Raw genomic sequence first — 15,665 nt, forward strand, 5'->3', positions numbered from 1 at the left:
GCAATATTGAAAGTGTAGGCCTCTGCTGAACGCTTTCTGATCGTGAGTTTTGTATACAAAATATTTTTTTTCCAACAGTAGCTGTAGAAACAATCAATTACTTGACACTTTGTTATAGGGTGCACACAGATAATCAACTTGCGAAGCGACTGATAAGTGTCCTGGAACCATCACTGCAATTCAGCTAAGTCAGCCAGGACTCTGCTATACTTAATTGAAGAATGCATATAGGCTATAAAACAAAGGTATTATTTCGCACTAGAGAAGCTGATTGATCTCTCTGATGCAAAGTTGGAGGTGAATACTCTAATTTAAATATAAACGCAATACCTCTCCCCATAGTAGAGAAGAGCGTAACAGGGAGACATGGGTAGACCTTGGTTATATGCTGCACTGTGTAAGGGCGTTTGACACCCACCCCTCTCAACCCTTACAGCGCCAGCTTAAGCCAGGCTTTGAGATGGAGGTGCGAGGCTCTGGTAGGGTCCTAGAGCCCTCCTATCTTCTTCCCAAAACCCTGTAAGTGCTTGTCCAGCTTGGGGAAGGAGGGTGGAGTACTCTAGGACCCTGTCAGAACCATCACATGTCTCTCCTGAAGCCAAGCTACTGTCTACCAGGCTTTGAGAAGGTGCCCTCCTTGGCTGTGCACCCAGTGTAACCTCACCACTGGCGCTGCCCTAAATCCGCCTCTGGGGGGGCACCCGTGTACCTGCTCAGTTCAGGTGTGTGCTGCTATCACTTGATGGGCCACTTTGAGGCCTCCACTACTCTTCCTTCTATTGATCTTTTAACTGGCCTTGGGCCAGACAGCCTCCAAACAGAATATATAAAGTTTAAGATGCCAAGATCCTGGTGACAAGTGAATCAGGTGGCAAATGTTTCCACCTTCAACTGATGTATGCTGCACAAGGCAGACCCAGCTTTGTGAAACATGTTGCAAGATTTACGCTAGAGGTGGGCAACATGTGTGGCCTTCAGATGTGATTGAACTGTGATTTCCATCAGCCAAAGCCAGCATAGCCAAGGCTCAGGGGTGACAGGAGTTGCAGTCCAACAACAACTGGAGGGCCACAGGTTCCTCATCTTTGCTCTGCAGTGAAGAAGGTTCATCTGTCCACATTCTAGGCAACAGGAGACCGGCAGACATTGAGCACAGAGAGGGAAGAATAATTTGGAGCATTTCTTAAAGAAAAACATAACATTTATGATTTTCAGTTATATCAATTTCAATAATTTTACAGTCATTTTAACATTACAAAACTCAACTTCCTCCCTCCTCTTTCTGCGGTTCCTCAATTTTATTTTTTATCATTTCATGCATATTCTAAATTAACTTAACTCATTCTTTTATTCATCTGCTTTAATTATATACTGTTACAAAACTGCAGATTATTACAATAATCTTGCCAATGTTCTTATCTATTTATAATTTGTTTGTCAATATTCAATAAACCATTTCCATTCTTTTATAAAATGTTTGTTATCTTGATTTCTTTTTTTTCTGGTAACTTTTGCCCTTTCTGCATAGTCCCTAAGTTTTTGTATCCATAAGAATAACTTGTATCCCTAAGAATAACTTGGAGCATTCCATCTCTGTGAGATACATGACTTAGATATTTCCGCATGGCATTGTGAATATTAAAAATGGACAGGGTTTGCTGACTATTTTTCCCACTTGCTTGAAATGTGCGGGAGCTAAAGGAGGGCTTGGCAGTGCTCCTAAGCAGCTACCATCATCCACTGCGATGTAGGTCTACTGCAAGCAGTGGTGGCCGGTGCTCATTGCGACTGTGAGGGTGGAAGGCAGGGAGGTTAATAGTAGGTGGAGCCAAAACCAATGTCAGTCAGAGCCACCCTCTGCCTGGTTGTAAGAAAGAAAGCAGGGAGGTGTGGCCCGAGGGCAGACTAAGGGTAGTTAGGCAGTGTCCTCCTCGGACTGCAGAAGAAACTTTCAGTGGATTGTGCTTCATGCTGGCAATAAAAGTCACACGCAAGGTTTGGAGCTAAGAAGAGGGCCCCCTCTTGTTCTTGGGTTTTTGGATAACACCTCGGTGCCACCATGCAGAAGGTCAGCGGCAGCAACGTTCACCTGATCTTCTAACAAAAGGCGTGACTAATGAGACGGCAGACTGTACAATAGCAATTGCTAACTTTCACCTCTGTGACTCGTGCTCTGTCATTACTTTAGCGGTTTTTGAGACGGAGCTTTGTTACAGGCTATTAACCCGGGCAGTGAGCTTGACTGATAAAACGTCACTCAGAACACCCGTGGCAAATAGGTGCGACAGGCTAAACTGAAAAGGCTGTGTTGCACTTCGCCAAGGGAGCTTTAATGGGGGAGATGAACCTTTATAAATCGAGAGTGCTAAATACTATTCTGAGCGGGGGTGGGCAGCAGGCACTGTGTGGAATTCTGGTTTCCGCTCTTGGATATTTTTCACTGGGCACTTCAGAATGCAATGAAACACGTGGCTTTTCAAAACAAAAAGAAAAAAAACCTCTGGTGCTGACAGTCTTCTAGACTATGGCATGTGAGGGGGTGGGAATTCCTCCCCCCCCCCCCAAGAATGGCCATATCCTTTTCTTGGAAACCTTCCCAGGGTCACACGCCAGTGGTAGGCAGGGCCAAAGGCAAAAATAAACCCCTCTAAATTTTACTCTTGTATTGTAAACTACATTATACAAACACACACAGAGAGTTCTATGCTTGAGCCATTCAACCAAGAGAAATGTGCAGAGTTAAAGGACACATTCCAGCCTGGCAAAAACACTTTTTGGATACAAAGCAGGGCTGAGGAGGGGCATTCCAAGGGTTAGATAGGTAGGCCTGGAGGGTTCCATTTCGCCCCAGAGTCTAGGGCTCCCCACTCCTGGCATAGGACAAGGAATTACTGGCATTTATTGTTGTCAGGTGCCTTTGGGCAGAGAGGCAACTTATATATAATTTAAGGGAAAACAGGGCCTTTTTGGTGGCTGCTCCCAGACTTTGGAACTCCATCCATAGAGAAGCTAGACTTGCTCCCTCATTGTTGTCCTTCCACTGGCAGGTGAAGACCTTCTTGTTCCAGTAGGCTTTGGGGAACTGACTGCTTTTAATGAAAGGGATGGGTCCTTGCTGTTTATATTGCAATTATTTGTATGGTTTAAAAAGATTTCATATAGGTATACAATTTTACTTCTAACAATGTTTAAGAACAATTTTTTATATATGTTTTTAGAGGTTCTCAATTTTATATGTAAGCTACCTTGTGTCCCATCAGGGGAAAAGGTGAGATATAAATAAATATATCATCATCATCATCATCAATAGAAGCCAATATAGCAAAGAGGTGATAATGCCTCGAAAAGGACATCTGGAGTTCAGTCCTCGCTCACTCCATGGACTCAAGACGTGGCCTTGCGGGTGAGTCTCTACCATTCAGCCACAGTTCCTTAAATGTAAACTCGGGACCTAAGACTTGCCTTGGTGTGTCAGATCAAGGGTTCATGTAGGCCCACATGTCACAGAGAAGCCTGTAGCTTAGTAGTGGATGCCATGCTTTGAGTGCGCAGAAGGGGCCACATTCCATCCCTAGCACTACCGTGTAGGACTGAAAGAAGCACTCTGTCTGAAATACAGGAGGATCGCTGTCAGGGTTTTCTCCCCCCCCCCCCATAAAGAGCTGTTGACTCACAAGGAAAGTCACTTAGGAGCCGTCTCGGTAGAGCTGAAGAATTAGAAGGGTTGCAAACTCCTCTCTTTCTCTCTGTGCCATCACATTCCAGCTATCCTGCTCTCCCTCTCCCTGTTTACTATGAAAATAGCTCATTGGCAGAGCATACACTTTGCATGCCAAGAGGTCCCAGGTTCAATCCCTGGCATCTCCAGCTAAACTCCAGAGAGAAGCTGCCCGTTAGTGGAGACCATACTGAGTTAGATGGATCAATGGTCTGACTTAGTATAAGGCAACTTCCTATGCTCCTGGGCATTCTCTCTTTGTTTGCTTATCACCACTGGACCTTGCCATCGCCCATAAGAACATCTTACCGACTCTCCTCACATGGTGATCATAAGGCTGAATAAGATGCATTGTACAAATGATAAACACAATATGCTGTTGAGTATATAAATTCATTCCCCCACCCCCTTGCTCTTTCAACTATTGATTAGCAACTTCAGTGATTCTGGAAAGCAAAATTCTGTTTGTTTATCAGATCAACCCTCCGTGTTGCACAATTCAACAAAAGATGGTGGCAATATTATTTTGCTCTTTGGAATATCAAAAGAACTGCCAGAAGTAATTCTTTCCGGCTGTCATGTTATCTGTCACCACCACGTCCTGCCCTTGTATTCCTCCTCCACAAAATCTCTCCGGTTACGCAGCAGCATTGAGCAACTTCACTCTCCTGTCAATAATCAGACTTCGTAGGATGTCTACACTTAGGTACCTCTGACTTTCATCATCTTACAGCGCACCCATCACACATGAAAAGGGCTGACAGGATACAGCACTCCTTGATTTAAATACACAACCCCCCACCCTCAATCCTCTCACAATTATAGTTTTCATGTCAAAGCTTTACAGCTTTATCACCCCAAGCAATATTTTACAGCTGTCAAGTATGATTTATGCAATAATGGCTTAAAGAGAGAAATGGGAGTCCTCAGAGAAAGAGCTGTCAAACATCTCCATGGCAAATAACAAAAGTATTGATATACTGCATAAACAGTATCTCCCCTCCAAAGATACCTAATCAGATCAGTCACTAAAGATAAACTGATTGTAGAAAGGATGTTATGAAGCAGATGAGGAGGAACATTGTTCCCTGTTACTCTGAATTTTACTAGCTACTAGTGCCTATTGGGCAACTTTGGAAAACACTTTATTTAGGCATAATTGGTTATATGATTTTCATATACCTTGGTAATTTAAGACACACACCTTTCCTGAGCTGAGCAGAGTGACTGCAGTCAAAGGGAATGCAGATTATTTAGCTGTTCCATTGAGATGTATGTAATCACTTCTTTTCTTTTTTTAAAGTATTTTTATACATCAAAGTTTGGTCTGTTTTTCAAGTGCTCCTTTTGATTATGCCCCACCCCCTTGGTTATTTTACTAATTTCCCATAAAGGATTAGCTCATGGCATGGAATGAAATATACATATAGGCTTTGTGCTTCAGACAAATGGTTCTATTAGAAAAAAGGGGAGGGAACTACAAAAATGATATAGATACAGTTTAAGCAGAGTTCTGTAATGGGAGCCTCCTTTTCCCACAGGGTATATGCATAACTCTCCACGGTGATTTTACATGGACCGTAGAAGTGTTACTCTGCGTCAGTTTAATTTGATCAATTGCTTGTGGCTTGGCCAACATTAAACCCTCTTATTAAAATCTCCTTTCTTCTTCCTGCTTCTCATGGAAATTGCTTCTTATAATGCTGGAACATCCCAGGAAGCTGAGAGCCATTTACTGACAGGTAGAGATGTTAACTTTGGTAATTCTTGAATGTGTTAGGAATGCAGCAATTGACAGCATTTTATTTGAAAGGGACTATAGCTCAGAGGGGTAGCATCTGCTTTGCATGCAGAAAATCCCTAGTTCAGTCACCAGCATCACCAGGCAGGACTGGGGAAGAGCCCAGTCCAGAGCCCTGGAGAACTGCTGCCAATCAGTGTAGACAATATTGAGTGAGATGGACCAATGGTCTAAATGAATTTAAGACAGCTTCCTAAATCCCAATGACTGGTGACTGGCTGATTGGTTCATGAAAAATCCAACTTCCAGGTGAAGCAATTAACCCAGGGACACTTCAGGCCCGCCAAACTGAGAGACTGGGGGTAGTGGTTGTTTTTTTATTTTGCTTTTTTTGTTTTAGGGCTTTTTTTCTACCCAGAACTCACCGGAACTCAGTTCTGGCACCCCTCAGGTGGGCGCCTTTGCCATTATAAGAGAACAAGGTGGTAAGTTCCGGCACCTCTTTTTCCAGAAAAATAGCACTGTTGATTATTATTATTATTATTATTATTATTATTATTATTAATTCAATTTATATACCACCCTATATCAAAAGACCCCAGGATGGTATACAACATTGAAAACACATTACAGAACATCAGTGATAAAAACATAATAAAAAGCATACTGACAGAAAGCCTGATAATAAAATACAGTTACAGATAGGTAGCCGTGTTGGTCTGCCATATTCAAAATAAGTCATAGCAAATGACTATGGCAAAATAAGTCTGCCATAGTCATAGTCGGTATCTGAAGAAGTGTGCATGCACACGAAAGCTCATACCAAGAACTAACTTAGTTGGTCTTTAAGGTGCTACTGGAAGGAATTTTTTTATTTTGATAATAAAATAGTCATTGTAATAACAGTCCTCTCCCTCACGCTTTTACAAGCTGTAGATTATTCAATAGCCAAAGGCCTGGGTAAAGAGGAATGTTTTCACCTGGCATCTAAACACATGTAATGATGGCGTCAGGCAAGCCTCTCTGGGGAGCAGGTCATAAGAAGCTTTCAGAAAGTTTGAAACTTAGACTGCCATCCTATAACACTTACCTGAGAGTAAGTTCCACCTGACTCAATGGGTCTTACTTCTGAATATCCGCTGATAGTTACCTGCCAACATCTTAAGCATAGAGAAAGTAAGCACCAATGCTCATCCCAAAGGTTCACAGGGTGAAACATAGCTGCTTCAGTTCTATAAATATGCACATCCCATTGAAATCAATGGCATAACAAAGCACGTGATTGGAGCTGCTGCAGCTACTGCCATGGTTTCTATTTATTGCTACCCGGACATCACGCTGGATCTATTTCATTAAAAGTCTCAGGGTTCTGCTTAGGAAAGGGTTTTCCCCAACACTCCCCTTCAGGGGCTAATACCTGCTTTGAGCTCCTTCTAGGGGTGACAGTCCCATCAGCTAGCATTTCCCTCCTCTTCACCAAGTTGCTATAAAATATATCAGGCATGGCATCTTCAGCCTCTAGGGCCCTGTCCACCAACTGGCAACCTGTGGACCACCAGTCCACCAAGGTTGTCTTGGCACCAGTCACTATGTTCACATCTGCATTACAGTTCTAGATATTTTTTATAAGTTTAACTGGATCTTGGGAACTGTAGCTTGGTAGCAAAGATGCAAAGTATTCCCCATTGGCAGTTAGGCCCTCTCAGAGAACTACTACAAAGGAAATGGCCATTCCATTAGTTCAAAGCTACCATTCGAAACACACTTACCACAGAGTAAAATCCAGTGAACCTAGGGGACTGACTTCCGAATTAGCATGCTTAGGTTTGTACTGGATCTTATTTGTAGGAGGCGTGCCTTATATCTTGGTCTAACCTACATCGCAGGGTTGTTGTGAGAATAAATGTTGGGCAACTTTCATATAAGCTGCTCTGAGAAGCCAGGAAGAAGGGCAAGATTTCAAGTATGCTAAAACAAATTAGCAAGCAACATTTGCACCCACTGAAAGCCACAGCCTTTGGATCAACAGATACATTTTCTTTGAACATTCAGAATGGAATTGAATCCAGAGCTGTTCTGGATTTTTTAAGGGTTCCATATTATACTCTTAGCACCAACAGGAGTAACTCTACCCACCATCCGTGTACCCACCCAAATGCCAGTTTGGCAATGCCAGCAAGAAGAACCAAAGCACCACATGTGTGACTGTTGCTTTAAAGCCTGATTCTCCTCTATCATTGCAGTTCTCAAATGAATGTAAACAGCAGGCTGGCAGGCCTCCAAAGCTAATTAAAGCTCCAAATTTGAATATACGAGATTACTTTGCATTTCCCCTTTGAATACATGTACACAGTGCAAACAAAAATAGAGTACAACAGGCTTATGCATTATTCGGATTTGTTTAATGTCTGACTTATAATGCTGAATAATCAGAAAAGAAAACTAATTTAAACCTTCGGAAATAATTAGCATCGCCATTCCCTTATCAGGCTGCATCATGACAAATGAACATGCATGCTTATTTTCCTTGCACCCCCCCCATCAAAAGCATTATGCTGTATTGTTCTTAGTTCATGCCATGACTAATTATGTCAAGTATATTTCAGTCAGCCTGTAATCTTTCTTTCTAAAAACAATCGCCAAACTGTCCTCCGTCTGAAACAGGTAGATCCTTCTCCCCCATCCATTTTTCTCCTTTTTAAACTCTCTCCAGAGTAATTACTCAGTATTTGAAGCAGTATGACAGGGTGTTTGTTTAAAGCTGATTGTTTCAGGGCAAGACTCGACTGCTCTTTACTTTGACTGCTGAGTAGCTTATTCAGTCAGGTGCCCCTTTTAACCTAAGCGTATGCCTGAGCATGCTTTTTTCCATGATGTGAAACAATCCATACAGATCAACACTCTCAGCACGGAATCTCCTTTCCTTCATTAAACAGCGGCGTCACTCGTGAGGGCAAGGGATCAGCAACACAACAAAAAACGGACACCACAGGTTACATGACTGTCAGAGATTATATGATCAACAACAGCATTGCTTGCATTCTCATTCTGCTTTTGCATACATTGGTAAGGATATTTCTGTCGGTAGATCTGAAACTAGGAAACACTTTCAGGCTGCAGCTATTTTCTGCTAGGATTCAATCACAAACCTGAAAATTCAGGTTGTGCAATTAAATATTATTTGGTTGGGAGTTCCAGGGCAGCATGCCTGATCCTCTACCCTCCCAATCAAACTTTCTGTGATAAGGAATATAATGCACTGGAAAGTGAGGTACAGCATTTCCTTGTGGCAAAATCATTTCACCTCCCCACAAACAAATCAGAACTAATGCTCCATAAATAGCCAACGTCACCTAGTCTCCCTGCAAACTTTGTATAAATAAATCAGGATGGATGCTCAATAAACAGGTCATCCCGAAAGGACCTCAAATCTCATCATTAGTCACTATTCAGCACATATACATAAGCCTGGTGTTTTCATTAGCTTCAAGCACACATAATTCCTTGTTTGAATGTATACACTACATTGATTTTGAGCAAGTCACTCACCAATCTCATAGATTTAGTTTCCCATCCATAAAATGAGACAACATTGACAAATTTCATGAATGAATTCAAGACCAATTAATAAAAACATTATATGGCTGAATTAGATATGAATTCTAAACTCTTTTGTACAATCTGAAATAAAATGATTATGATGGTGATCATGACCAAAAAAAAGTTGTATTTTCCCAAAAGAGATAAAAATGCATTCAAAATTCAGCAGTTGTTCCTACAGATGGTGACTGCCTAACACATACTAACACCTGAAGGTGAAAAAAAATCTAAACATACAAAAACTTGATTCCCCGGTCAAGAGTTATTTCTATTCTTTAAAAAAAGAAATCACTTCCTGGAATGGAAATTGGAGGGGGAAGTTGAAAATTGCCATTTGAAACAACGACCTTACATCATTTTTATGCAAATTCTGAACAAACCCTGCTTACACACCAATCCTGAGGACATGTAAACAGAAGCAACTTGCCCTGATTGGAGTGGAGCATGATACCTCAGAGTAAATGTCCTTAAAATAACAACCTTGTTTCACTGCATATGAAAGAAGTGCAGCTCCACTAGGGCTGAGGCGAACAGTTCTAGGTTTGGGCTGGTGCATTGTATAGGTAAGCCACTATCAAAAGTTTTCTTAATGTGGTCTTGCATTATTTGGATGACTGGCCCATTGTATTTACTGTACTTTTATTTTAGCTGCCTTTGTATAAATGCATGTTTCACACAACATAGCATATCTTATGTTGACTGACTCCTAACAAAACTCTGACCTGTAGTATCAAAGAAGCCATCTTTCAAAACCAGTTCCAAAGGAAGCCAATTTGTCAAAGACATTTTTTTAAAAAATGAAACTACTTTACCATCTTTATGATAATAGGTGACTTCCACTTTTCTCTCCTCTGACCCAAGCAAAGCCTGGGCAATTTGGGCAATGTGATGCCTTTTGGTCTCTGGTCCATGAAGAAAGTCACAGGTGCATGGTTTCTGCATGACGTCTGGTCTGGAGAATCCAGTCATCTCACAGAACCCATCATTGCAGTAGATGATAGCACAGTTCTGCACTCTAGCATTAGCAATGATGAATTTTTTATCTGCAATAAAAAAGTAATGCATTTTTCAGTAATTGTGCAACATTTCATAAAACCTTCACAGCTGCCTGTCAGGAGATATTTCTGCATCTGACTGCTACAGTATAGTGAACTTCAGTAGATATTCAACACTACACAAATGTACCAGAGGTCTTTTTTAAAAAAATCAATAAAAAGTAGATGAATTAAATCCAAAGTCACCTGGATTGCTGCGGGATTTGATCCAGGAACCTTTATTGCAAAACTTATCAGCAAATACAAATATAACCGTAGCTTTTGTTGTGCTGAAAATGTCCAACAAGGGAAGGCTGGCTAGGATGGATATCCAAGTAGCCTGGAGGGAAGCAAGTAATAATTTTAGGTAGGGTTGCTTGCCAAAGCTTAGGAAATAGGCTTCATAATAGGACTGGTAATAGGGGTTGCCAATGTGGTGCCAACAGAGGCTTTCCCAAGCACTAACAGGGTCTGTCCCCTTCTGAAACTAGGCTTAAAAGGAGTAGTCAACAGAATGGGTTGTGGGGTGCATATGCGTTTGTGTGTGTGGTGCCCATGGGCCCCAAAGGTTTGGGATTGTGAAGCAAACTCCAGCTTTAATTAAATCCTAGGTACAGACAGATCAACAGGAAAAGTGGAATAGGGATGTTTTACTAATAATTTAACACCACTGCAAATAAATCCACAAAAAAATTCCATTTAAAGAAAATCTCCATTAGCCTTTTTGATACCTTATTGGTTATATTAGTCATCAGTTACATTAGTAATCTGGGGAGCACTGAGAAACAAAACTTTAAAAGAGAGTGAACAGTCCATTCAGTTTGCAAAAGCTTCCATGCTGGTCAGTAGAGAATAGGACTCAATTCCTAGGAAGCTGCCTTATCTATTTGTCCATCTTCCTTAGTGTTGCGCAAACTTGGGTCTCCAACTGTTTTCAGACTACAATTCCCATCATCCCTGACCACTGATCTTGCTTCCTAGGGATGATGGGAGTTGTAGTCCAAAAACAGCTGGAGACCTAAGTTTGGGAATCACTGATTCTAGCTCCTAAGTGCCCACTCTGACTGGTAGGCACTCTCCAGCGTCTCAGGGAGAGGTCTCTTTTCGATTCAGGGTCTCACCTGGAGACAATTTTTACTTGTCATGTAACCAGACAAGTATACTTGTCTGGTTGATTTTTACTTGATTCACTGTGAGATGTTACGGTGCAACAGCAACATAAAGAAAGAAGGAAAACTACAGTATTCCCCTCTTCCTGCTTGGGCCACTACTGGCCTCCCAGCACTCTCCTGCACAGCACTGCCAGCTTAAATGGATGCCTTCCCATACACACTGATTGCTGTACAAAATTATGCCACAATTATTGCTCTGTAAAATGATGCCAAATTGCAGGGTTAAGTTGCAAAGAACAGCGCATACACTCCAATCAGGAGTGGCTGACCAAGAAGCAAGTTCTCTTGCTCCAACTGATTTTCAGTTTGTTTCAGACCCAGTGCAGTTGATAGACTTAGAGTGTGATCCAAAGCATGCACTCTGAATCAAGACCCTTTGAACACAATGGATGTCAGTCCTGAGTATGTGTATACAAGACTGTAACTTTAAGTGTGGAACCAGGCACACTTCTGGATCACTGGGAGAGAAATGGTAACCCCAATCATTCTTATACAGTCCGAGTGTAACAATGTATGCTAGTCAGGCATTTCTCTTGAAACACTAATTCAAGGGTTCTCTCTACCAAAATGACATTGGCTGCTCTTTTGTGCTTTTTATTTATTTATTTTTTGCTGAAGCTTCTATTTTTAATGGCAAGCGCAGCTTTGAAGCCACATCTGTCTTCACAATATGAACCAAGACATGATTCAGTCGCTCACCTGACATCCCTCCCAAGCTGCATCAAAACTATCACATGGAAGAAATGTGAATGATTTACCCCCGTGAGCAACACAACATGCCATTGTCCTAATGTTTACACCTGGAAGCATGATGGGAAATCTGAAAAGGCTGCAATACACCCTATATAATAGGTTACTCTCAACCCTTTGCACGTTCTGTCAGATACCTGTAATTTACAGCTCATCCCAGATGGGGTGCCTGATTATTTACAAGCTTTCTTTGTGGCAACTGCAGCTCCTGTCACTCAATGGTCTCATTATGCACACCCTAGCAGCGATAAATAAATCCTCTGACTTTAATGGGCTACTTACATCTCAAAGGGCTGCAGGATCTGACCTTTATTGTGAGCTATGAGCCTATTACAATGAGACAGATTTGCAGTAAATGCATTTTACTCCTAAAATATCCTTCAACGTATTTTAATTTTACTACGTATTTAAGGGAATGTGCATGCATCCAACGTATTGTTTCAGTGTGTGGTGTTCACGGTATTAGAGAACCAAACCAGACCAGGCATTACAGTATCTTCTTAAAATCATTGCCTGCATCCAAAAGATAAAGGCTGCAATCCAATGCACCCTTAACTGAGAGTGAGTGCCACTGAACACAACGAGGCTTACTTCTGAGTAAACCCTGCATAGGATTGCACTCTGCGCCTGCAACCTCAAGCGCATTTACTAGGAACTAAGCTTCTTCTAAATCTATATGAGGTTTACTTCCGAGTAAACATGCTCAGAGTGACACTGCAGGCAAGGCGGTCCACTGCACCTATTTCACAATCTGCTGTTGAAATTAGGAAAAGGTCCTACAGGTCAGGCAGAAATCCAAATCCATCGTAGTTAAAGTTTCCTCTGGAAATACCTTCTGAATCCTCCTGCTGGAAACTTCCATAAACTAATGCTAAACAATGAGCCTCTGGGCAATAGGGTCAAGGTAGGAAGGTGCATGTTGTTTGGGAATATAGGAAACTGCCTTGAACAGAATCAGACCACTAATCTAGACTGTCAGCTGCTGTCCAGGGTTTTAGGCAGGAGGGGAACCTCACCCCACCTGGAGATGCCAGGGATCGAACCTGGCACCTTCCGCATGCATGCATGCAAAGCAGATGCTCTGCCCCTGAGCTAATTCTCACTGCTGGCATTTCCCATGACACCCCAATCTACTTCAAACCCCACTCCCGATGGAGAAAATGGGAGGTTTAATAAGCAAGCCTTCTGTACCTTCTGACTCACTTGGTCGGTCCCAAGGCGGACAGGCAGGTGTATATATAGCAAAGAGTTCACTGCATGACAAGCCGAGAGTTTAAGCGAAATGTATCTGGACCAGAAAGGAAGGATGGGAAGGGAAGCCACCCTGAGACCTGTTCTGGGTTCCAGCTCAGACTTTTCCCGTCCGACAGCCTTTGGCTCAACTTCGCCTGCCTCAGAGCTCCTGCCCTAGACCCCCCCCCCACACACAACGAACCCAGCCCCCTTTCCCCATTCCCCCTTGCGCAAGAAGCGCCAAGGCTGGCGGAGAACTTACTCTGCCCTTCGAATTTGCGGATGATGGTCCCCAAGAAGGTGTTCTGTGGTGCCACATGACCTCGGCGAACAGGCATGGTGCCCCTCGCGCGTCGCCTTCCCCCAGCCCAGGCGCGGCGGCGAGGACTCCTCGGCGGCGGCGGCGGCGGCTTTCGCTCGCTCCGTTTCCCGGGCGCGCTCCGTTCGCTGGGCGCCTGGCTCTCGAGCTAGCCTTTGCGAGAAAGCATCGTCCCTTCGGGCCGAGGGGGCAGCTCGCCGCTCGCTTAGCTCAGCAGCGCGCCGCCGCTTGCCCTCCCGGACTCAGCTCCATGCTCGCCTGGCGCCTCGGGGCGAACCTGACCCGCTCTGGGCCGGGATGGATGGATGGAGTGGGCAGGGAGGCGGCCAGGGGCGCGTCGAGGCGCAGCGCGGCGACGAGGGCGACTCGCCTAGGCGATGGAGGTGCGCCGGGGCGCGTCTCTCTCTCTCTCTCTCTCTCTCTCTCTCCGCCTCGCTTCTGCTCCTCCTTGCCGAGCCCAGCCCTTCAACCTACTCGCCCTTTTGCAACGAACAGCTGAGGCTGCCTGGGTCGCTCCGGCGCGGCGTCGAGCGGTGCTCAGAGCGGCGAGAGTGAGTGTGGTGACGCGTCCCCGCCGAGCCGCCTGCGGGCAGCTCCGGAGCGGCTCGCAGCAGCTCGGGTTACTCAAGCGTGCTTCAGCAGGAGCCAGCCAATAAATCTCTCCCGGGCGACGAGAGCGCGCTCAGACACGCGAGCGACCGCGCGCGCACACACACACAGCTCCGGTAGGGATCGGCTACACAAGAGGCAGCCACGTCCCCTCTCCCTCCCCTCCAACACACACCCCAAACGCAGCGGAGACAACACGGAGAGGCACAAGTCAGGCGGAGGAGAGAGAAAAGGAAACCGATGCCTCACGCTTCGTCTTACAAGGCGACCCACACACCCAAAGGGGCCGACTTGAATAATATGGGGGGGGGGAGTCACGCCCTGCATAATCAGTCACAAGATTGCTCACACCCCATTTGAATTGCAGGTGGGTGTTTTATTGGAGAGGGGCAAAGGGACCTCGGCCCTAGGAGTTGGCTCCTATGCACCCACGCTCCTCCGCCTCCCCACACGGGTCGACTTGGACGTCTGGGGAAGACTACGAGTACGAGATAGTACTCCGGAGCATAGGCAGAGTTTGGCTCCTCTGCCACAGCAGCTAAGGGAATGGGGCGACCTCCGTGTGTGGGTGGGTGCTGGGTGGGTGGGTGGCCTTCCAAATAAGGCCACTCCCTCCGGTCAGCTCCAAAGGGATGTGGGGAGCTTTAGTCTAGCCATATCTGGGCCGGGGGATCCCCGATAAAAGACACAGCTGTGTGCTGTGTCTAAAGTGCCTCTCTGTCTTAGGTGAGGGAGTCCTTCTAGACGGCTCGACTTTGCCTAGCCAGGAGGGATGGGGGGGGGGAGTCTATGTTCTCAAACGTGTGGAAAAGGGGAGGAGCAGCTGCCGTAGAGCACGTGCAAAGCGCAGCGCTCCGTACCCCACCCGCAGAAGTGCCTTGCTCATTTTTGGATGAAGGCAAATGGCTTCGCCGAGCATGAAGCTCATCTATACTGTTCGGTGGCAGTTAAGGCAAGACTCAGCTGTTGTTGCTCCACCACCCAGGGAGACTCATGATCCCGGTGAGATTTGTTCTGGGTGCTCTCTTAGTCCAAAGGTTATGGGCACACGCTGCCAATCCAATCCTGAGTCAGGATCCTGCGAGGCAGAACCTTTGTGGATTCGAGGGGGAGCGCAGTCTTGCTCTGCAAACTTTGCAATCCGTTTACTTCAAGCGGGCGAGATGGGCGTACCATGGACAGCTTTTCCCACCAAAGGAAAACGGACAGCGCGTTTACCGCAAACTGCCGTGTGCCATTTGGGTTTGTCTCCTGCGGAGGCTGGTCCACTAGGGCAGATGGGGCAGTGCCCCACCGGCCGATCTCCCACCTCCTTGCCTTCGGATTTACATACAAGCATGCGGGCGACACTGGCTATCGGCTTCCTACTGTCAGTGTCAGCATTATAGAATTCAGCAGGGAGGAGGAAAGGAGCAAACCTAGAATTAGCTGGCCCTGTCTGTCTTTGGCTCTAGCTTCACCTACTGTTGGCCTCCGTGCCTTCTGTCCT

At 44.9% G+C, this 15,665-nt stretch overlaps 1 protein-coding gene across 12 annotated transcripts in view; it reads right to left on the minus strand.

Moving 5' to 3' along the window:
* The window catches only part of KCNH7 (potassium voltage-gated channel subfamily H member 7), a 262,143-nt gene extending 247,866 nt beyond the window's left edge, over positions 1–14,277 (minus strand). For 7 of the 12 annotated variants that reach the window (XM_082197443.1, XM_082197442.1, XM_082197441.1 and 4 more), the window contains exons 1-2: positions 13,511–14,276; positions 9,872–10,102 (exon numbers count right to left, since the gene is read on the minus strand). In XM_082197443.1, the coding sequence (XP_082053569.1) occupies positions 9,872–10,102; positions 13,511–13,586 (307 nt within the window). In that variant the 5' untranslated portion in view covers positions 13,587–14,276. Of the gene's footprint in view, positions 1–9,871; positions 10,103–13,510 lie in introns of all 12 variants that reach the window. The other 5 variants (XM_082197448.1, XM_082197446.1, XM_082197447.1 and 2 more) reach the window with 1 other exon arrangement.
* Positions 14,278–15,665: the final 1,388 nt, after the last annotated feature.

The sequence above is a fragment of the Podarcis vaucheri genome (genome assembly GCF_965113315.1).
Source record: "Podarcis vaucheri genome assembly, chromosome: 1".
Lineage (NCBI taxonomy): Eukaryota > Metazoa > Chordata > Lepidosauria > Squamata > Lacertidae > Podarcis > Podarcis vaucheri.